Genomic DNA, 23,691 nt, shown 5'->3' on the forward strand with positions numbered 1-23,691 from the left:
AATCTTCACTTAATGTCTATCAGAATATTCAGCTCAAAATATGCAATATTTAGTATTAGTATGAGCATTTTAGCTTGTTCCATGGAAGCCTATGTGAATTGATCATATTTGCTAACAAGACAGTAATAGACAACACAGAAACTATTCATAGTCTTACATCGTGCAACTAATTATGACTGTATGGTCACCTCAAGTTTACTGATTGCTGCATTGTAGCTCTATCAGTTATTAAAAGGAAACATGTCAACAGGACTACAAACCCTCTGTTATGTCATCTACATCTACATGATTTCAGGGGATTATTTGAACACATTGTCAATAATTGGTATTTACGATGATTGATATAGAATGCCTAATGTTTCAAACATTGATTGCACTATTGATTATTGGTTTAATGCAGCAGGAATTGTTAAGTTGACTGTATATTGTTTGTATTTTGCCTAAATATAAACGCTGCGTAAAAGTAATGATGGGATTATGATTAAACAAAGGCTCCCTGTGTAAATTTGTTGCACAAACAGCTGGCCAGTGTGCAGTGGATTATGGAATTCTTAACATATAAAACTAGTTGCACCTCCATATTTGGACAAAACAAGCCTGCATTTGGCCATCAACTGAAACTCATCTCTTTCAACTTTTTTTTTTTTTCTTAACGTGCCTACCTTCTCCTTCAGGGTTTTGTCCATATCTAGTAAAAACATTTTTTGTTCTGCACTGCTGCAAATATCGAATTAGCAACCCTGCTTCTTCTTGCCCTAGCGCTTCATTCCATGTGTCTGGTGTCAACTGTGGAGACTGTGAGAAAGATGGCATCTACCATCAATACGCCTATGAGGCCACATCACCTCGCATATGTGACACTTCAGGCTATTGGTCACCTGAAGAGGCAATAGGTTGGTTTCATTATTATTTTATATTATAATTATTTGTGTGCCTGTGTAGTGTTTATTACTGTTTGAGGGAAATTACATTTTGAACCCACTGACATAATGTTGACATTGAATGTTTATGGGTAGAAAAATTTACTAAAGGCAACAAAATACATTTTGCCATCCAGGTTTTTTTTAAGAATAAGATTATAACCATGTTAGTGTAGCTATGGCGACAACGCACTGTGTGTGTGTGTGTGTGTGTGTGTGTGTGTGTGTGTGTGTGTGTGTGTGTGTGTGTGTGTGCGTGTGTGTTTTGTGTGTGTATGCACGTATGTGCATTTGAATAAACAATTCTAAACATGTTGATAAGTTTTAATTCTGTGTTTCATACTTATCCAGATGATCCAGATGTAAAAGAGCAGCTAAATAATAAAAACATTCACTAATGATACATTTCATGAACAGTTGATGTTGTTGAAAATGATAGCTGCAATGAGAGTTATTGCTGTTTGTCGTAATATTAGCTCCTAAAATCTACAGTACTTTTTTCTTAATATAGTCTCATGCACTACGGCATTGACATTGAGGAATATAGCATTTTAAGGATTTAGATTTATGTATGTCTTTGTTTCAACAGGAGCAAAAAAAACCTCCCCCCCCCACACACATACACACACACACACACACACACACACACACCCTTGTAAATTTCAGGTGCGTGCAAGGCTAATAGCTCCTGGAAGAGGAAAAAGCAGAAAATCATTAAATGATAATTGCCCTCCGCTACAGACCGCTCTCTGTGTCTGTCTTGTTTTAGGCAAAGCGAGAACAAGGATTATTAGAGCATGCGTCTACTCTGGGTAATGTTTGGGTGCAGTTCAAACATTGAACCTCAGTCCTTGTAACCTTACACTTCATGTAAGCACATGGTCCTTGTTATTCCAATCATAATTTCTGCAAACACACGGTTTCCTTTGACATGACATATAGAGTGGGGGGAAAGAAATAAAAATAAGGAACAGAGGAAAGCAAACAAAATAAAGCAAAGTGGAAAAAAGAAGAAAACACAGGAGTGATATAAAGAAAAAAAATGAATGCACAAACGCGGCAACACTTTCCTCTCTGCTCCGTGGAAACTCTATCCAAATATGTGGAAATCCTCTGCTGGTATTTAGGCTTTGAAAAAAAGCTGCAAAGAGGAACAGGGGGGATTACGGGTCCCTCTTTTGCTGCGGGATCGTAATGATGATAAAGAGTCAATTACAGTGTTACTCTAAACAGTGGTATGCACATGGCTGAGGAGACAGCTTGTCTGCTGGCTGCCCTGGCTCACTTTTCACTCCGTCCCACTTCTGAGGACGATGATGCGTGGGGCACTTTGTCAGCCAGTGGAGATAGGCAATCGCCCTCAGTGGGGTTAAAGGAGACAGGAAATTGGATGAATTCAACGTGGATATCATAGCTGGCAGCCCAGTGTAAAATTTATAGGCAAAACATTGCGAGCTACTAAATATTGGCCAAATTGTCCATTTACATCTGAGATAGTTGACTCTGCCAATGTCCACTGGTTTCTTGACTTGGTTTCTTCAGGCTGAGGGAAAAATACTATTTCTGAATAGTGTTAAAGACTAGTGGGCCCTGTTGTGAAGCAACAAAGTTTATGTGTTGCATAAAATTCTTGAAAAGATAACTATTTCAAAATGAGTAGCCACTTGTCCAAAACAAGTTTAGGGCAAGTGGTTAAACGTGGACCAGGCAGATAATTTTGCAGTAAAGAAGAAGAAAATTGGATCAAAGATCAGCAGACCATGCAGGTCCTGAAAATGTATTATATTATGTACTTATTAGATAATGAGAGATACGTGCGATAGAGTATAATAGAGTATATTAAATTTACATAAGCATACATGTATAATACAGTAATTAAACACAAGACTCCATTGTTTCAACAGTAAATAAAAATATGAGGCAAAGACGTCAATCTTTTGAACAGCTTTATCAAAACTCGGTTTTTAGGGCCTGGAACCTGTCCCAGCCAGCACTGGACAAAAAGCAGGGTATACATTGGGTAATTACACCCTCAGTTTAACACGAAGAGAAAAAAAATGCATACTCATATACTTATAGGCAATTTAGAAGCATAGACGAGCCTAAGTTCTCTAGTGGTAGGAAGAAGCTGAACGCAAACACTTTAAGTTTAACTCAAACCAGGGAAGTTCCTTCCGTGAGGAGACAATACTAACCGCCTCACCATTGTGTCATCATCACTTCTTGACGCAATACATTTGAGGTTGACATCACATTTGATGTCAAATTTGGTATCAATTAAAACCCCCCCAAAAATGAAATGAATAAGGATGGACACTTTCTGAATCTAAGACCAGACAAATAAAGGAAAGCGCAAGGAAATCAACAATGGTCATCAATCAAAAAAAATCTGAAACAGTGTACTGACTTTTATGGAAATTATTTATGTTTTCAATCAACATAAGTTGTACTATTTCATGCATTGGAATACCAGGTCCATCCATCTTTTACTTTATACAGGTATTGGCAAATGAATATAGAAAATTGAATGCTGAAATGAAAGTTTTGGCTTTAAAAAAACAACAACAAAAAAAACAACATTAAATGTTTCAATAGTACAAATATATCCAGGGCCTTCAGTTTGCCGTGGGAATGTAGTAAGTTAAAGAAAAAGGAATTTACAGTTCTTCATTTACACGCCTATTTAAAATCCAATCTTCACATCTATGACCTGGCGTCCTTTGTCTTTTTGACAGTTTGTTGGTTAATTACGTTTTGACACATGGCTGATTGGAGTGGGTGTGGAATATGGAACACCTCATCAACGTGCCGGCTTTATTTGGCTCACACCCGGGACACAGCTGATAATAACTGCACCGTAATGCAATTCCACTGTGGTAATCACTACCGCTGTAACAATTAACAACTAATTTTGCCCGGTGTAATTATGTTACTACTGGGTTTTTGAATGAGGCTCACATTTAGGTAAGGGAGGAATGACTCGTAACTTTCACAACTGGAAAATTCAGCTCTTGTCTACTGATATGACTGAGTTTCCTGGTAGTTGTTAAAAGTAATACTTGGAAATGTATTTTCAGTCACTATTAAAAAAAAAAGTCTGACTGCTATCATGGCAGTGGCATTTCCGTGGCAATTCATGCCCGTCGTTGTATCCGAGCAATACTAAGTGGCTTTTTTTCTCCTCAAGAGCCTCACTGCTTCAAACCAGAAATAAATGTTTTGAGAAAGCTAAATTTCTAATTTTACTAGATACAGGTATTCAAAGAATAGTTGATATATAAAACCTTTGACCCATTGAGAGTCCTGAGTCATTAAAATAACTGACACAAAGTTAAACGATTGTGCTTCAGCTAATAATCTTAGCTGCCTAGTTTGGCTTACCCCACAAGATTCACACATTTAGGAAAACATGCACCCAAAGTGCAAATGACAAAGTTTTTCGGACTGGGTCAGAAAACATTTGCAGTGTGTGAATCATTCTGATGACTGATTCACTCATTGAGTTTGGCTGAAGCTACATCAGTTAATTGGAGGAAGATGCTCTCAAAGCCTGGTTGTAATTGCTTCTGGAAACCTCTAACAACACAGCTGAGAATACTACCAACATGCAAACAGAGCAGCAAAAGGGAAACAAATGTTTATTCAAGCAAATAAGCTACTGCTACAGAATGATAATGTCACTCACAGTTGGACGGAGAAACAAAAGCATGGAGTGACAAGGTAGCCTTAATAGTTCCTATTTCAGAATGTTCATCTGTTTCTAGTATTTTACTGAAACGTAGCATGTTACCTTATAACAGGTTATTTCCAACACTGGTCAGGCACGTATTGTGTTATTTGCTCTGGATTATAATCCCGCATCTTGAGAGTAAACGTCAATAATTCAAGTCCTATTCGCCAGTGAGAAGTTTCCGTGCCTCGGTTCAAGTGTGTCCCCCACAAACCTTCCGTGATGTGCAGACTGAGGCTCCACTTGAGGTGTGTGAATGGTGCACTGTGGTCTTGAATGACAACAATCACTCAAGTGTCAAGTTCAGTGAAATGACTATACATGGTGTACTTTTGTATTATGTGGAGTCTCAATAGGCACATTTCAACATTCATTATCATCATGACTGAATCAGGACAGTTAAGGTATATATGATATGATTAATTGGTATATGTTGCAAGCTCTAGTGTTACGGAAAGATTGATGTCAACAAGATCTCTTGTATTACATTCGCGCAAATCTGTGCCTGTGTGATGTTGTTACTGACCTCAGGGCCACCTGATGTGGAGCAGCCCTGTGATCCAAGTCTCCAGGCATGGAGTCCTGAGCTCAGCCTTTATGACACCAATGTGACGTCCCCCTGTCCTGACACTGAGGGCTGCACTCTCACACTGAAGTTCCTCTACCCGGTTGTTCCACATGCACTTACCCTCTGGGTCACGTACATCTCTTCAAGTAAGCATCCCTTTATCATTCTTGATTTATTAAATGGCGGTAAATCCGATTTTAGGGAAAGGAATAGTCACATCTTCAAATCAGGCAGGTAATATCTACCTACTGAAGGGAATCATTGGAATTGGTTGGGGAAAAAGACATGGGTTCTGCTAAATTGATGCAGTTAAATGACTCCACGAGTGTCTAAGTTAACATCATAGAATCTAAATCGACCAAAATGGTTTAAAAGCATGTAAAAGCACAAACCTCACAGATAAACATCCATTCTTCTGTTACATCTTTCAGATAACCCAGCCATAGCCAACATCGAGCTGATTACAGATGCGGGAAAAAGTATCGACCTCGGCCCACAGCATGTTTTCTGCGACATGCCCCTCACTGTCCGCCTCGATACTCACAATGCTGCCATCGCTGCCATTAAACTCTGCACCTTTGATGAGAAAATGGAGATTGATGCAGCCATGCTGTCTTCCGGCCCTGGTAGCCCTCTGTGCTCTGGCTGTCGACCCCTACTCTATCGGATTCAGCGTCGGCCACCTTTCACCAGTAAATTGCATCCACCTCAGACCAAGCAGACATTCACAGACAGGTAAAGGTTGGATACTTTATGTGAGGGTTTCATTCAGGTCACTTGACCATTGTAATTTACAGTAAAGGGGCTGTAAGAATAAGTATATAGCATGTGATAAATGGGATTTCACAGGTGTGTTGTTTTTTCAACCCGAACCTCTTAAAAAACTATCTGGACCTCTGTTGACTTTTGAGGTTGAATGTCTTCATCATCGAGACAGTGCCAACTGTCTTTGCCCCATACACAACATCTCCAGACATCAGTAGCTCAGACGAAAATAATTAAATTGAGTGGGGGAAAAAAAAAGAAAGTTATTTAAGGCCAGAATGGAGAACAGATTCCAAAGCATACCTCTGTGTCCATGTAAGCTTGTGTGTGTGTGTGTGTGTGTGTGTGTGTGTGTGTGTGTGTGTGTGTGTGTGTGTGTGTGTGTGTGTGTGTGTGTGTGTGTGTGTGTGTGTGTGTGTGTGTGTGTGTGTGTGTGTGTGTGTGTGTGTGTGTGTGTGTGTCCTCAGATCTGTTAATCCAAAGACATCTGTCTCTTAAAAGTGTCTGGATCTGGTAGTGCTTGAAAAGCTCCAAACACAAATGTTTCCAACATGGCGATGCCGAGTGTTTCTACTGATCCAAATCTATTTCAACAACCATATACTTAATCAAAGGCTTGCTGAACTTTTGGGTTTAGGTTGAATCACTTTGTATCCTGTCTCACATTGTGGGGTGTCCAAATGATTACTGGAATCCAAATGTAAAGCCACAAGCCAGCTTTCTTCTATCCAAGCAAACAGCAGTCCTTCATAAAATACTCTGAATGTCTCAGTATACACACAAACATCTGATAAGTACCTGCCAAAATATGACATTTGTGTCACATGATTGCAAATCATTTGGGGGTGATTTCAAATTTAGTGGCTCCTCTGTTTTCCTGAGAGGCTGTTGCTGTTTTACAGAGCAGGGCGGATGCTAGGTGGACACAGCTTCAAAAACAGTTTATTTTTCAGGGAACACGTCTCCTATGTTACACAAGCTGTGTCTAAGTGCAAAAAGATGTAAGAACCGATGGGAATTGAGTTATGTGGGACTGAGGAGGGCAGAGAGGGGTTGATGCAAGGAGAAGAGAGTGTGTTTGAGAGCAATGAGTTTTGGAAAAGGAAGGAGAAGGGAGCAAAGGAGGGTGGGATACGGGAGAGTAGAAAAGATGAAAAAGGAGGGAGAGAAAGACAAAAGTTCCTGAAAGAGATACAGAAGACCCACAGAGAGGTGTTGACAGAAAAGAGGTTTGAGAAAGAGAAAAAGCTGTTGGTGAAGAAATAAGGAAATACAAGGGGTAACAGTCAGACATGACAGAAGGCGACAACAGCAGAGCGGAGGTGAAGAAAAGTAAGAAAAGGCAGGGTTTTTTTGGACATGAAGCAAATGTGAGCAACAGAGGCCATAAACACTAGTGACTGCTTGGATCCTGTCTTCAGCCATTTCCTCCTGCGTAAGCTCACAGAGAACAATGCAGGCAAATGGGAAAAATGACTCCTCGATCAATCACACATATTAAAAATCTCAATATTCAGTGTGATACTAAAAAGTGCTGTTCCTTTAGACTTTGTAATTCAATCAAGTCTACAACATAAGGTTTGTCCAACCATGTTCATAAATATACTTGTACTTAATAGAATTCTTTTTTAGACTTATTCTAAGCACATTTTAATGCTCCAGTGGTCTCAAAGCTCTTTGCATACTAGGTTGTCAAATTTACCAATGCATGCGCAAGGTAAGACACCAATAGCAATCGCTGCAATGCAAAGAGCTGTAAATAGAAGAGAAGGACTTTATCATATTCTTCATTTCCATCTGTGATTCATAATTAATAAAGGAAATTTCCCGAGAAATTGGACACAGCACAGATATTGTCAATGTGTGCTACTCCTGGTTAACTCACATACCAGCTGGAGTGAAAACAGGGAGACAGCTTCTTTTTATAGACACACTAAAACAGATCAATAGTCCTGACACTGGAGCCACGGTAATGTTACATACACGTCCACCAGTGGGGGCTTTAAGGTCACTAGATACAGCAAGGTTATGGTTGGACAACATTGCGAATAAGTTCTACTTTTTTTCTTTTTCTTAGCAGTGATCCCAAAGCCACAATTTGTGGAATCAATCAGGATTAATGGAGATTTCATCTGTTGATTCAGTTAAATTATGGACAAGGGGTCTTTAGTGTGTGTGTGTGTGTGTGTCTGTGTGTGTGTGTGTGTGTGTGTGTGGGGGGGGGGGGGGGGGGGGGTGTCAGTGAATATACTAACAAGTGTTCACATAACTTTCTTTTTCTTTTCAGCACTGTTTTACAGGGAGTCAAGTATGATTATTCAGTCCAGGTGGAGTCAGATGGTCTCCTCAGCGATCACTCTCCTTCTTTACTCTACACACATGGGCAGCCGTACTGTGGGGATGGTCGCATAGACAGGTATTTGGTTTAGTATAATGATTTTTTTCTGTCCTATATTTCGATTGTTCCATAATAGTATCATCTATTCTAATTATTCTCTTATCCAGCCCTTATTGAATTTTATTTAACTGTTTTGGTCATCCTCCTATTTATTTTATTGCTCTTTGTACATGTGACTGTATGTGTGTCTGTGCACGTGTGTTTTTTTTATGTAGAGGAGCACACATATACAGTATGTGTGTGGATGTGTATGTCTTTTGTAAAGCTGCAACATTTTATAAACTGTAAGGTGCGGCGAATAAAAAGCTCGATTTGAAGATTGAATTGAAAACTGTAGTAGGCTGCATAGTGGTATAGTTATATAGCCCCACAGTCTTAAAACCATTTTGATTCTGAGATTAGTGCATTTTTCTAAGAAATATGCATGTTCTCCCTCAGCCCTAACAGATTTTTTCTCTGACCTTCGGTATGAATGTACATGTGGGTGATTGTCTGACTTTAGTGACAAGTGGTTTAGGTTCATCTGTCCACTACTCTGGGAAAAAGAAGTATAAAGTGATTGGATGCATAACAATGGCAGTTTACAACATACTGATATTGAACAATGTAAAGGAACCGGAGGTGATGATGTTTGTTTTCTCTCTGCAGGTCCGAACAGTGTGATGATAGTAATCTGCTTGATGGTGACGGCTGTTCAAAGAAATGTCTTAAAGAGATGGGCTTCAAATGTAATGGTAAGTCTCGTTCACTGTGGTCTACACACAGTTAAAATCTGAGCGTCATGTCAAACTGCTTTGCTCTTCAAAAACAAATGCAACCGTTTTATTGTCATACATCAAAACTGCCAAGTCTGCCCACTGCCTTACATGTGAAACACGCTTACCATATAAAGTTTCAGTATAAACCTCCAGCCACTGAATAGCCAGAAACCTTTCATTTCAGCACGGAGCAGCATTAAGAAAAACAATCAAGACAATCAAATTTAATTTACAAGACATAAAAGCTTCTGGCTTGAACGAATTCCACAAACCATTAATGTAACTCACAGCAACATAAGAGAAAACAGATGAAGAAAAGGGCTAAAAAGTACATTCATGGTTTGCTAAGGCACAAGTCTTTTTAAGAAAAGCATTTTGACATTAGGCTGGCAGAGAAACACCAGAAAAAAAACACATGCTTCAGTCTCCAAACACATATCAAGTGTGTTTCTTTTTTTGTTTGTTTTGGGATTTTGTAAGGCTCCACCCATGTGATAGAAGCTGAGGAGTATCAATTAAATTAAGTCTTTTAAATGTATTAATTTATTTTCATCAATTATTGTGTTGTGGCTTTGGATTCAATTTTAACAAAAATAATCTCAGAAGAACGATTTTGGACATTGCTGCCATTTTTACTTATAATAGTTCTATCTAAAGTCAGTAAACCTATTTTTTTTCTTATCATCAACTCACAGCTGCATCAAAAAGTTGGCCAGTTCTCCTCAGTCCAAGATCCCAACTTCATTAAAAGTTTGTGATATTAATCACTATAGCTGAGCTATTGAAAGCCACCACATGGTCCTGACTTTCAGAGTTTTATCATTTCTTGTCCTTCCTGGACACCGTTTTCCTTCATTACCCAACAAGAAACTTGGAATTATTTAGTGAAGGTACAATTTGTTCTATGAATAAGCAACTAGTGATTTATATGAACATGAGTAACACTAAGAAACTGTTCAGTTGTGAGTCATATGGCTGACAGAAACTCAAATAATGTGTGTTCAAGATGGAGTTAATAAAGATGATTCACTTGTTTAGGCTCATTAACCTTTAGAATTGAGCTTTAGGGATTTGTTTTTGTTTTCCAATTTTATGAACATAAAATTGACTATTCATTACTTATGGATTCATAGTTTGTAGTGACTACATATCTTTGTCTACAATCTGTGCATTATGAATCCTATTTATAGCTGGCACCCATGAAATGAGGGAGAAATGTTGCTTTGTTGACCCTGGGACTGGTGGTTAGAAAGCAGTAAAAAGTACCAAAAACATGCAGAACAACGTGAAAAAAGACAAACAGAGAAGCCACTCCGTAGTTTGTGATTCCACCACAGGACAACAATACTTTGTTTCTGCACCCTCGCCCAGTCTGAAGCATGCAGACAGGCCACAACAGAAGCCTCACAACACATCGGGGAAGGGAGTTCACCCAAAACACTTCATTGTAAGCAGAAGTCTGAATACTATTTTTCTTTCAACATGTGTTTTTTGACCTTGATAGTAGGTAAACACACACACAAATTCAAAAAAGCTGGTAAAGCTGGCCATGGGACAAAGAGAGCATGAACTTCACGCATGATTCCATTATATTATGGAGTTCCAATGCACTCACTGACACACAACACTCATATTGTGGTTCCCATCCTAATACCCGTATACACATCGCAGGCTTGTCGAGCGTTAACCATCCGTGTCTCCAAGTGTCTCTGTTTCTCACAGAAAAACATGATCCAGATAAGAGCAGAAATTAGCCTCAATAACAGAAGAACTCAGCTCTGTGGTTATACCATGTTCCCCCCAAACATTGAAATGTATCCCCTACATTTTTAAAACAACATTTACATTTATTATAAATAATAATATATATAATAAACACTCTTTTATCACCAGAAACTAAGCTCAGTACGGCTTCTATGTAACTTTTTGCGGTTTTGTAAGTTTTCTTTAAAATCGTTTTTCGATTAAAAAAACATCTTTTTTTCTATTTGAAGTACCGGTACTTTAAATTAGCTTAAATGACAAAATATATAATAGAAAAATAGACAATGTTAACTATTAGGCTCTTTGATCACCAAACAATTCAATGAAATATTCAAAATATTCCACAACATTGCTATTAATGTGTCACGGATCACTTCAGATGATGGAATGGTAATAGCAATACATTTGACCGATGCAGTGTTTGTGTGTTTCAAGTCTAAAATATCTGTGTCTCTGTTTCATAGGAAATAAATTCAGCCACACAAGAGCAGAAATTACCCTCAGTGAGTTTGGAAATAAGTGCCTCTATTACATGGTGTTCCTCCACCATAGTTAAATGTATTCCAAATTTCCTGTTACACTACATTTTTCAGCGGTTTCACACATTTTCATAACATTACCAAAGTGTGACTCTTCTATTGAAATAATACAGAGCTAGAGTTGCATTATTTTGAACCCTTGACAAGCCCAAACTGTCAGTGTGTTCTCAAATTGATCTTCCTCATAGAGCCAGATAAAAGCAAAAGTTTGCCTTTATGTCAAAAGAAATCGGTTCAGCTGTTACATGATGTTCCCCAACAATTTTAAAATTGAGCTCCCCTATTACAGAATGATTAACCAAAAACTTGTCGGCCACCAAACAGTAAACTGTTGAAGAATATTTTGTGTAACACCCAAGGTTTTGGTGGTTTCATGAATAATCCACAACATTGAGATTAGACAGAATGATCCATGCATCATAAGCAATTTAAGCATTCATATATCTCTCAATGTTTCCCTCTCAAATCGTGATAAGAATGCCAATTAGCCACTACAAAGTAAATCACTTCTTTTGTTACATGATTTCCATCAACCGCATTACAGTTGAGTCCACTAATTTCTCGGCCCAATATTTTTAGAAATTAGCTGGTTTTCTACATGTTTCATAACATGAGTGTGACTGGTCAGTTGAGATTGTGGTAAATGGTGTTGTTTTTTGAGTTGAACAACATCCTACGTAAAACAAAAAGATCACCGAGTACGGGAGATGCTGCTAAGTTGAATAAGTTAAATAATGTCAGCCTTTTTTCGGTTTCACATAAATATTCCTTAACATGACTGCAAAAAGCACAAATGAGGGCTTGAGACGAGGCAGCATGAGAGCTGGATTTCTTTTTTCTCTCAGGCCATAGACTGTTTCCACTGGCAGCTGTATAGTAGTTATTCATGTGTGGTGTAAGAGTTTGTGTTATGAGAGCTTGTTACAGGCTAAGATTTCCATCATCCTGTCAATTTATTCATCAGAGAGAAAAAAACCAGAGACCAATCCTCCCCTTGCCTCCCACAAAGGCTTGCCATGCCGTGACTGATGCTATTACATCTCTTATTTTACAATAAGAGACATCATGACTAGGAAGGAAAACAATTTGGCAAAAACAAGTTTTTACAAATTGCAACACTTTAAACCTATTATTCAGTTGTAGTTCTTAGTCATTGATGGGATATTTGTTTGGGTTTTCTTTCTACATTTACTTGACCCAAATAACTCCAACCATGCCAGCTCTTCTCCTGTTTTCAGGCTTGCAGTTACCACAACTAATTTCATGGTCTTCTCACACAAAATAAAGACTTGATAGTTGGGATCAATAAGGTGCTGCTCAGGTCATTTTTATTAAAAAATAAAAATAAAAATAAAAATCTGTTGATTTTTAAGTTTAAACAAGTAAAAAATTACACAATATGCAGACCTCAATTAAAAAAAAGACCAGGCGGTCTTAATTATTAAAAGAAGGTGATCGATTAGTTGTTTTGTTGTGAAGCTTGATAAATGCAAGGTTTGGAATTAAAATGATTTAATCATTTTCACAGGTGCTTTCAAAGCAGAGATGGGGTGTTTGCTGAGTTCACTTCGGGCATTAGTGCCAAATGAACTCAGAAAGGCAATGTGGCGTTGAATTGTCTCGGCCTGATTTGCCTTTTATCAGAAACATGTTTCCGTCGACTAATTGAAGCCAATTGTGCAGCACAGGCTGTCTGTCTAACCTCTGCAGCTGTCCAGATGTTAACGAGGCCAAATGTTTGAAGTGTCTGATGTTTACCGCCTTTTCACAAATAACTGCTGCATTAGAAACTGTTGTTCGGCTTACGATTCCCACGCTTTTTATGATACACTGCTGAAGCACATTACATCAACACCCTTACTCTATTGCACATATGTTTACTTTGTCATCGTCAGCTATGCTACAGGAAGCATAATAGCCTACTTTCAATTAAATATGTAGTAACGTCTGAAACCCAAGCACACTTTTCCTCCAAAATACTTTAGCATCCCTGGCCAAGGAACAGATTCCTTTAGCTTTTAGGCAAATGTGGCAGGATCATAGTCACACTTCAGTGTAATATTCTCCAGTAGTTTTTTGTTTTGCAAGATCAACATCCACTTTTGCAGTCAAACATAATCATGCTACTGCTTTCTCATGAATTCTGCTCAAAGAAAAGTCAAGTTTTGGAGTGATTTTTTTTTTTTTCGAATATGTTTCTTTTTAGGATGTGTTTCCTGAGTGGTGTCAAGCTGAACTGAATTACATTGTTACCTTTGCCAATGAAAGTTGGGGCGAAGGTTATGACTTTGTCCGCGTGTATTTATTTCCAATGATCTGCCACTCTGAGAGGTGAAGAAAAAACAATAGAAATTAGAACTGGCGTTCGGTGGACACATGCCTTCGCCAACGCAGCATTTTTTGTTTGCGGAACCGAGTTAACATCACGAGCATGAATGATGACAAATCATCTTTTGTGCAATTTGGGCCCGTAGTTTTTGCAAAAAGTTAAATCAATGGATGAATGATGGGTGATTCACTGAAACAGCAATTATCGTGTGCTTTAGATGTAACAATATCTGATGACCAGGTTTGTAAGTAACTTTTGTCTTGCTGGTATCTTCAATGATGAAGACAATAAAATGGCTTCTTTCAATGAACTTGAACAAATACTCATCAATCATAAATACCAGTAAATGTTGAATTAAAGTGTTGACATGGCATTTTAGACATAATATATTACTTGTGAACCCTTGCGGAGAATGCAATTTTTTGTAATAAATATTAGCTCACAAGATGTACCTTTTAATTGTTCAAGAGTAAAAGATTAACTGCCTGGTAGTGATTCTGCTTTTTTGAACCTCGATGAGTGGTTTCATTTGATTGTTTTTGAATTGGGAGTTAATAACAGTAGAATGAATGCATTTCCCTGCCTGTATTTTTATTTTTTACTTTTTTACTGGGCTTTTCTTCATTGCTTTTCATATCCCTTTGTAGCACTTTACACTATTGCTGTGATTTGGTGACACACAGATAACCAAAGACCACTTGTTCACCAAATGGATCAAACTCACTGACCAATTCACATAATTAAGTTTATGCTTATTGATATCACAGAATTATAAAAATCACAATAATGAATAATAAAAGTAAAAGTTACCCTTTTTTTCCCTTCTTTTTAGGTTATATTACAGTCAGTTAATAGTACGAGTCAGATATGCTTGAGCTGATGTGGCTGACATTAAAAGTGGCCAATGAAAATACAGAATAGATTTCCTCCGAATTGATTCACTGACAAATAGATTTGGATGAGAGTCCAACAGTGGGGGATGAACATTTGCCTTGCCAGATTCAGAAACCAGGCTTTATATTCTTTCATAAATCCCACTCTCTCATTCTTTTTCCTATCTCCCAAGGCGAACCCAGCCAGTGTTATGTTTTCGACGGGGACGGTGTGTGTGAGGAGTTCGAGCGAGGCTCCAGCATTCAAGACTGCGGTTACTTCACACCTCTGGGTTACACAGACCAGTGGGCATCCACCGCCACCGCTTCCCACCAGGACCCCAACCGCTGCCCTGCCCATGCTGTCACTGGGGAGCCTTCACTTACCAAGGTATGACGTGTGAACCACGGGGCATATAAAGGGCTTCCAGATGACAATAAACGCACCGAGGAGGCCACAGTGTAAATCCTCCACTCAGCTGGCTTCCTTTCTAAACACATTTCATCACCGGGCTATTTTTGTCAATATAAATCCTCAGTATAAATGCTCAATAAAAACAATATCCAGAACCTGACAGGAGGCCCATAAAAGTCTCTACACTTATAATTTTCAACTATTTGAAATGTTGACAACCAAAGACATCAGACATCAGCCGGCCTTCTGCCCAGCACTTCTGGGGACTTCAAGTTATTTTAGACAAATTATCGAAAACTATGGGAGAACTGTGACAATAAATTTGCTTAAAATAAATATAACACGTCATATCAAATAAAGCGAAATTATTGATTGCAGAGCTGCCTAACAGATTGGATTTAGTGCTGCAGGAAGAACATTTGTACCGGTTCTAGTCTGTGCCATGACCTTTCTGTGTGGAGTTTGCATGTTCTCATTCCAGCTGCCTCCCACAATCTAAAGATAGACTTGTTTGCATAACAGCCCATAGTTGTGATTGGCTGTCTTCTTGTGTTAGGTCTGTGATGAATTGTCCAGCGAGAATTCAGCCTCTCACAACTGTAGGCTCGACAAAGTGTGTTTAGAGGAGCTGAATGAATGTTTCCAGTAAAACCTTTTCTTATCATAGAAGTATGACAATATTTTTGAAAACTGAGTAACACCAGACAGACCAAAATATGCTAATTGGTAATGAGTCATTTTAAGTTTGGTTGAGTGGAATAACCGAAAGGAAAAGCTATAGCAACTGGGTTAGAAATAGCCCTCTGCATATCTGTGGAGGACATTTTGGCAGAACTCTCTACGACCACACAGCAACTTTGAGCACACCTCTGGTCCTTTTATTCTCTTCAATCACTTTCCAACTCTGACACCTTACATAAAATGTTTGCAATCCTACAAGACCTGTTAGTTCCATCATTACCATGATAAGCCAAATTATGTCACTGGTTTACGAGCGTACTCACATCTTCCGTGCTCCTTTTCAAAGAAGGTCACATACAACATCAGTTCATATTGGTTCAAGCACCTCAAAATGGACAAAACCTGTAATTTATCAGGCGCAATGTCAAAGAGGCATGATAAACAAAACATATTGTAAAGTAATTCTCATGGATAAAGTCAATAAAGCTTCTCAGATGCTTTAGTACTATACATTTTTCAGCTTTCGCCTAATGACAAAAAAAGGCTCGCCAGAGAGAGTTAAACATGCATTGTCCATGCACACCACAAACTTTAAAATAGATGAAAGTTGAGGAAACATACAACTTAGTTACACAGTTACCATTACTGCTGTTTCCGGGAGCTTGTCACTTCTGTTATCTATTAAAACATTTGAAGAGCTACTTCTTCTCACCGTCGTCGGTTCATAGATTATTTAGTTTTTAAGAATCACTAACATTCAGATGAGCCTTCAGTAAGACTAAGGGTAAAACTAAAACTCATAAGACTGACCATTTTAAGTGTGGCTAGCCCACTTAAAAAAATTATAATAATTATAATTAACCGCAACACATCTTTGGACAATGCAAGCTGAGTGAGACTAATGAAAGTAACTTTTCCGAATAACTAGTTACATTTTATTTTCAGTAAAAGTGACTAGTAAGTCCAAGGAAGTGTTATTTGTAAGTATCTTACACAACATTATTGAAGTAATGATATATCCTAGAACTGACATAAAAAAAATCAAATACTTTCTACATTTTTCTATCTATATTAATACACATAATTGCAGATACCACTGTTGTCCACAGTGTTAAACACCAGACACTTTTTCACTGGACGGTGCATGCTTTATATTAGAATCTTTCTCTCCCCATGCAGGGACGATGTACTTTATTTATGAAAGAAATTCAGTCATGTTGATTATTTTTTATCAATTACACTTGCGTTGTTCTGTGTGAAGCTCTGCAGCTACCAGCACCTGGAGGTGAGTGAGACATTGCCCACTGATGCCTGGTTTCCGTGCACAGCCCAACCTGACGCAAACAATGACCTGGAACATTCATTTTGGCTCAAGGTATGTGTGCATGTGTTTGTGTGTATGCACAAACTCTGTTTTTCCCTCCGCCGAATGACGGTGGGTGGCTACTCTGCCTTTAACCGCTTCCAGCTCTCTCCAATACTTCTTTAAATGGAGTTGAAGGGTCTCTCTCTAACAGACGCCTGGCTCAAAACTCCACACGCACACATTCCTGACTTTCTAGCAAATGCATGATTCACACAATGCATTGGTATCTAATAATTAGTTATTTTCCAGGTCAGTTGTGAACTTGGAGTTCTAATGATCTGTAGATGATTACAAAATTATGTCTGCTCCCCTCCCTTCTCACTCTTTATTTACATTTTATTCTGTCAACGTAAGGGATACTAATCAATGAACTCATTCCCTAATTACCATTGCCAGTGTATTAATAGCTGGGGATCAAGTGTTAAATAATTACCCCTTATTTACATACTTAAGGTTTCACAAGTTGTGAAAACACTGACATATGAAGGGATATTTGTGTCTCATATGAAAATAGATTTACTAGCCACTTGAGTTAAATTTGTAATTGTTATGCAGAGCAACAAAAATCACTGATTGGTATTCCTGATTTTTCAAAGATGTCTCACAAAGATTACATAACATTGATGAGACACACGAGAAAGTAAAATTTGCCCATTAATGTACAAATAAAATTGAGAGCTTCTGATACAGCTTGAGTTCAAAAGGTTGATTTGCGCACTTACCCTGCTTATCTTTACCATTCGACTGCTCCCTTAGCAATATTTGTTCATTTAGATATCCTGATTTGTGTAGAGAACTGCATTTGGACCTGGTTTTCTACTTCAGACCTTTGTCTGGTTCTCATATTTTCTTTCTTTCTTTTTTTTTTTTGCTTGTTTAATCTTTCCACAGCACGGTTCCCACAATCAACTCCAGACTGAGCATAGGCGAGCTGTTGATTTGACTGATAGCTTCCTAGCCTTGTCTGTCACTTGCTGGATTATAGAGTCCCATGCATTCATGAGCTTGCCTCTTTCCTTTCTTACACATACTCTTTCATTTTTGTTTTCTTTCTTTCTCATCATTTCCACTTCGTTGTTGAATGACTCATCTTTCCATCCCCTGCTTCTTTCATGGACAGTCTCTTTATCAGACACATCTCTGCAACCTCTGTGGAAGGCCGCCTGCTCTCTAAAGGCTCTTTCACTGTCTGAAAAGCCTTCATTATGACACCCATATCTTCTAGTTTCTCTATGTAACATGCCCTTTTCCTTGAAGTGTTCCTTCTGCTTCTGAAAGGCCTCTCTCTTCTTAAATATGTAGTCTGGGTCTTTCTGAAAAGCATTCCTCAGCCATCCTATCATATCCATCTCTACCAGTGTCTTCATTTTTCAGCTTTTCTCATGTCTACAAAGCTTTTAGCATTTCTTTAAAGCGATACCCTATCCAAAAGTCTGTCCTTTGAGGATGACATACCCACAGTCTGCATGCTTGTCAGATGGCTGTGAAACTGTACAATAAATTGAGTCAAAGTGAGCTAACATAAAACAGGAACTAGAAATTTGCAACTAAATTCCCCTTTCAGCCAAAAAGGAACCCTTTGCTGGTGCAGGATTGGTGTCAGGACTAGTTCTTAGTTGGTTCTACAGAACAGGTGTTTTTTCTACAGGATCCAAAGCCACAAAGCCATATCAGTCTCGGTCACTTTACATCTCGTACCATTCTTCACAACGAACAGTGATATCTTTTCACCAGTGAAGGATTCAGTACACGGAAATTTGAGCCTGCCTGCTGCAGTGATGCTGCATCAAGAAAAACTCTCCACAATAATGTCAGAGAACATCATATGCGATTGATCAATATAAGGTTAAAACTTTGCAAACATTTTTTTCTGTATCTGAAATGATGACACAGCTCTTAGGAGACAGTGTGTCTCATCCACAGTTCGCTGCTGCTTTGGTTTACATCTTGACACATACGTTTTGAAGACCTTAAAAAAATGATAACCATCCAGTGAACTGCAGAGTATTTTTTTTGTTTTTTTTGTTGGTGCTCACCAAGAGTGGATTTGTCAAGCTGCTTTTGATAACACTACTCTCTGCCATCTATCTGCTTAACTGTGGGCCATCTAAACATTTTGGTCCACACTTTTCATTATTTTATGTAAAAAAACACCCTGAAAAACTTGAAACCATAAACATTTTACTTCGAGTTTACAATTATGCAGCACATTGCATTGGCCTATCACATAAAATCCCAATAAAATAAACATTACATTTGTGGTTGTAATGTAAAAATGTGAAGAAGTTCGAAGGGTATGAATACTTTTGCAAGACATTGTATCGATGACTAACTGCACAATTGACAGTACTGTATGTTTCAATAACTAGCCTCATTACCTGCAACACATTTTCTATGTCTTTTTGAAATTGCTACCACTGAAACAGTTGGGATTTGTTCATTCTGGAGTTGCCGCCTCTGTGATGGTGTATTTGGCCTCAGATGGATCGTACTCTGGGGATCAGTGTCGAACCACCATCACCATCTTCTTATCTGATACTGCTGGCAAGAACCACTCACTAGGTACTGAGTTCTCTTTGTGTTTGAAGATCTTTAAAACAATATTTCAGTGAGTCAAACAAAATCATGAATACATACTTCGCTATATATAATCAAAGCTAATGTATATTTGAAAACCAGGTACACATGACCTCTCATGCCATCGAAACCCACTGGTGGTGAATGTGACCCATGACCTCTCAAAGCCCTTCTTCCTCACGTCCTCGGTTATCCTCTTCTTCACATCCCCCTCCGTGGCAGTGGGAGGTGTGGTCCTGAGGACCTCCTGCCACTTCAGCACCTTCGCCCTGACCGGGTGCGCATCAGAGGGTGGGCTCTCCCACAACTACCTACCAAACACACTCACACATGCATACATCATGGTTATTGACAAAGAAAAAAAAACAAAAAAAACAACTAAGACAAATAAATGTTGTAAGTAATATTTGTTTTTAGGCATTTGGTTATACAGCAATAAAGTCTAAAAAAGTAGGGAGTCTACAATAAGAGACTTCAAAAAAAGTTCAGTGCTTATTCTGTCTTGAAGTAAATGTGAAAATAAAAAACCTCGTCGTGATCCATTAAGTTGATCTCATTTAAAGTACTCAAGACGGGAAGAGTGATTCATTTAGACCTTTTTTCATTTTGTTCTCACCCTGTATCTCATCCCTATTCTTTCCTGACTTTTCTCCCTTCCACTGCTGCTATAGCTGTTTACGGCAGCCATGTCAGATGGACAACTGCAGCCCTCCTCAGTTAGAGCACGCCTCCGTCAGGTAAGACCTTCTAACACAAATCCTGAACAACTAATGAGGTGGCACAACATACAGAAGAAGTATCGATATATCAGTGTGTCTCTGCAGGTGTACGGGAGGAGGGGAGGCCTCACGTTGCTCCGCTCATTGTCACCGTGGTTTTAGTGTCACTGTCCTCAATGGCAGGCCGACGCAACCTCACCAGGTAAATCAGACGTTATATATGCACACAATGTATTTAAACATTACCCATTTTATTCTATGTACATAATATGTTACAACAATTTTCTGTGTCTTAACTATTTTATTGAATGGCAATAATGACTTTAATAGTTCCAAATTTCTCTTTGACAAATGAAAATAACACCTGTTTTATTGTTTCTGTCTTTTTCTCTCTCAATCTTTTGTTATATCAGAGAAAGATAGAGTTGGAGTGTTTCCATGGTTCGTGGGATCGTGTAGTCAGCTGTCAACCAGTAGACTGTGGCCTTCCTGACCAGTCACACGTCTTCCATGCTATATTCAGTTGCCCTTGGGGAACCACGTTTGGCAAACAATGTTCCTTTACTTGTGGATCACCAGCAATATTACAAGGTAACTCAGCATTTTCTCTTGTTTGTGTCCTCCAAAGAAAGGACAAAAAAAAAATAAAAAGAAACCAACTTGAAGTTCTCGTAAACGTTAATTTTACTGACAGGAGAAGTCATGATTGCAGACGAAATTAGATCCTTTAAGTCTTTAAAAAGTTTAAATTAAATTTGGCGCCTCTTCTGGGCTCAACCACTTTTTCATAATTTCAAATGGAATCATATTTTTTTTTCTTCAGAAGTTGTTTGTAAAGTTAATCCCCTTCAAATTCTTCTCTAGAACAAGTTGTACAACCAACATCAGTCTGCCTTTCAACAGGCTCAATAGACTGAGACTGCACTTCCCCCAGTAATAGAGTCACAGGATCTGGCTGCCGCTTCTGAGCAATCCTCAGCTCTGTTGCTTCTCAATATGTCTGCCGAGTTTATAACATGTAACCAATAAATACTTTTTACATTTAAAAAAAAATAATTTTCATTCTTGGTCTCTCAGGATCAGCCCACCAGTTGAAATGTCTTTTAGAATATATTTGAGGAATTAAACAGTCAAAGTATCCAAGTGACTAAATTGGGGGCAATTACTGTTCCAATCTTTTGTCTTATTACTGCGATACTGACAATGTCCACTTGTTTATGTCAGACCCAACAAATCACTGACACAACTCAATGAAGTGTGAATGACAGGACATGTGGATTCATGAGAAACTTTCAGCTCCTCAAAGAACAAACTCAAAGCAGACTTGTAGGGTCTGCATTACATTTGAGTGCCATGATGCTTCTTCTATTGCAACTCCTTAGTGGTCGGTCTCTCCCATATGTACAGTTAGACCTCTGCAGATAATCCAAAACAAACACAGTAACTGGCCCAAAAGAGCACACGTTACCTCGCTGCCCATTTCCCCATTTGTTTGAATCTGGTATGTGTAGGACTATGGACTCTTCTCCTCTGTGCTTTCCAGGTATTGGGAAGAGCTACCAAATTTTATTCAATTTGATGATCCTCTCTTAATATTTACAATGACAAAAGATCCAGCTTTCAGCACTTGATTTACATGGATCATGGGGGAAAAAAACTATCATTTGTATTGCCTCCCCCATTGTCTGTTGGAAACACCACTGTTGGCAAGTGGTGTCTCAAGATGTCACTTTGACTAGAAACATCTGCTAAATAAATGTGTTCTTCTTGGGAGGATTTGTAGTATTTTTTTAATGTTAAAATAAGGCTATTTGTCATATCTCCTGGTCTATTTTTATAGTTTCTGGCATAAAACGCACATTTCAAATGCTCTTTAATATTCTTTGCAGTGTGGTGTCCACACCAGCTCCAACCCATAACAGACAATGAAAACAAAATTTCATAGTTTAATTCAATCCAGACTGGAAATGCTATTTAAAAAACCTGATTCCCCAAACATTGTTTCCTGAGGAATCTATATCTTGTAGTATTGTCAACATACATTCATACACAAACAGAGCACTTTTGGTTTTTTTACATTTTTGAATAGATGATTTATCTCATAAACATTTAGGAAAAATAGTGACTATGGTATCCACAACCACTCACCTTAAAAAAATATATACTTAACTTTACTAATCCAACTTATGCCATGAGATTTAAGCTTCTTGAGGTGATTAAAGGGAATGCGTTTGAGGTCCACACGTTTGTGTTTTTGCCCTGAAAGCCACATTGAAATGTTGTGATCAAGTCAGCGGGTCGACCCATGTATTCCAGATCAGATCGAAGTTCAGATAATTCCACAATTCTTTTCGTGGTTTTTGGTTCTGTGAAATATTGTTTGAAGGCCATCAGGCTTCATGCAGCAACGAAAATACACAACCTTTTGTAGTCCACAGGAATAACTTTAGTACACACTAGTGCAGCTGCAATGGATTTTGATCATCATAACACCAGCACAATGTATAAATACCTTATAAAAATGTGATGCCATGTTAAAGATTCATTACATTTTATAGACCAAATAAAATTGTGAAAGGTTGAGGGTGTTACAATGGCACACACAGAACAACACTCATAGTGCATGTGAGGCCATATAGACATAAAACAGTATTAGCTTTGGGCAATGGTAATGCCTGTTTCACCTCGTAAGTGTGGTGGATAGCGTCATGAATCAAACGAGGATGTTTGGTGGGACACAAAATAATCCAGGGCTTAATTGCTCCTTATCCAATGTACTTTGTGTGTGCTTTATAATATGTTCCTTTAATACTTACAGAGCGTGCTTTCTATGTTTGCCAACCACAGTGCAGTTTAGCTGTTTCTTTACAGGCCCATGTAGATCTTGTTTGTTCCAAAAAATTGTTTGATACGTATTGACTGGAAAACATGTTTCACATTGATCAGAATCATAGGTAGTATTTTATTATGTTGTATAGCAACTTCAATGCACTTGCACTCTATGCATAATACAACTAACATAAAAGCTCGCACACATGCTAATGCAAGGTCATAAAGAACTTTGGACTGTGTAAGAAAGCTGGTGAAAACCGATGCACATGGACAACATTGTGGAGCACCTCTGAGCAGGCTATTGAGCAGGCTTCATGCAGGATCTTAGTAAACCAGAGTGCATATGAAAATTCACCTGGTGGAATTCTATTTAAGCAGTTATATCAAAAAAGCAAGTATTGAACTTTTAGCATATGCAACTGCAAGCATGCCATCAAGGTTCTTTTGCCAATTTAGAG

At 38.3% G+C, this 23,691-nt stretch overlaps 1 protein-coding gene across 1 annotated transcript in view; it reads left to right on the forward strand.

Annotated features, from left to right (window-relative positions):
• pappa2 (pappalysin 2) overlaps positions 1-23,691 on the forward strand; it is a 65,216-nt gene that overhangs the window by 17,239 nt on the left and 24,286 nt on the right. Inside the window, exons 9-20 of the mRNA XM_080504162.1 lie at positions 760-893; positions 5,182-5,364; positions 5,650-5,953; positions 8,271-8,399; positions 9,030-9,115; positions 14,838-15,034; positions 17,001-17,114; positions 19,532-19,667; positions 19,785-19,959; positions 20,354-20,419; positions 20,507-20,603; positions 20,815-20,992. Of these exons, the coding sequence (XP_080360288.1) occupies positions 760-893; positions 5,182-5,364; positions 5,650-5,953; positions 8,271-8,399; positions 9,030-9,115; positions 14,838-15,034; positions 17,001-17,114; positions 19,532-19,667; positions 19,785-19,959; positions 20,354-20,419; positions 20,507-20,603; positions 20,815-20,992 (1,799 nt within the window). The remainder of the gene's footprint in view (positions 1-759; positions 894-5,181; positions 5,365-5,649; positions 5,954-8,270; positions 8,400-9,029; positions 9,116-14,837; positions 15,035-17,000; positions 17,115-19,531; positions 19,668-19,784; positions 19,960-20,353; positions 20,420-20,506; positions 20,604-20,814; positions 20,993-23,691) is intronic.

The sequence above is a fragment of the Blennius ocellaris genome, assembly GCF_963422515.1.
Source record: "Blennius ocellaris genome assembly, chromosome: 10".
Classification (NCBI taxonomy): Eukaryota; Metazoa; Chordata; class Actinopteri; order Blenniiformes; family Blenniidae; genus Blennius; species Blennius ocellaris.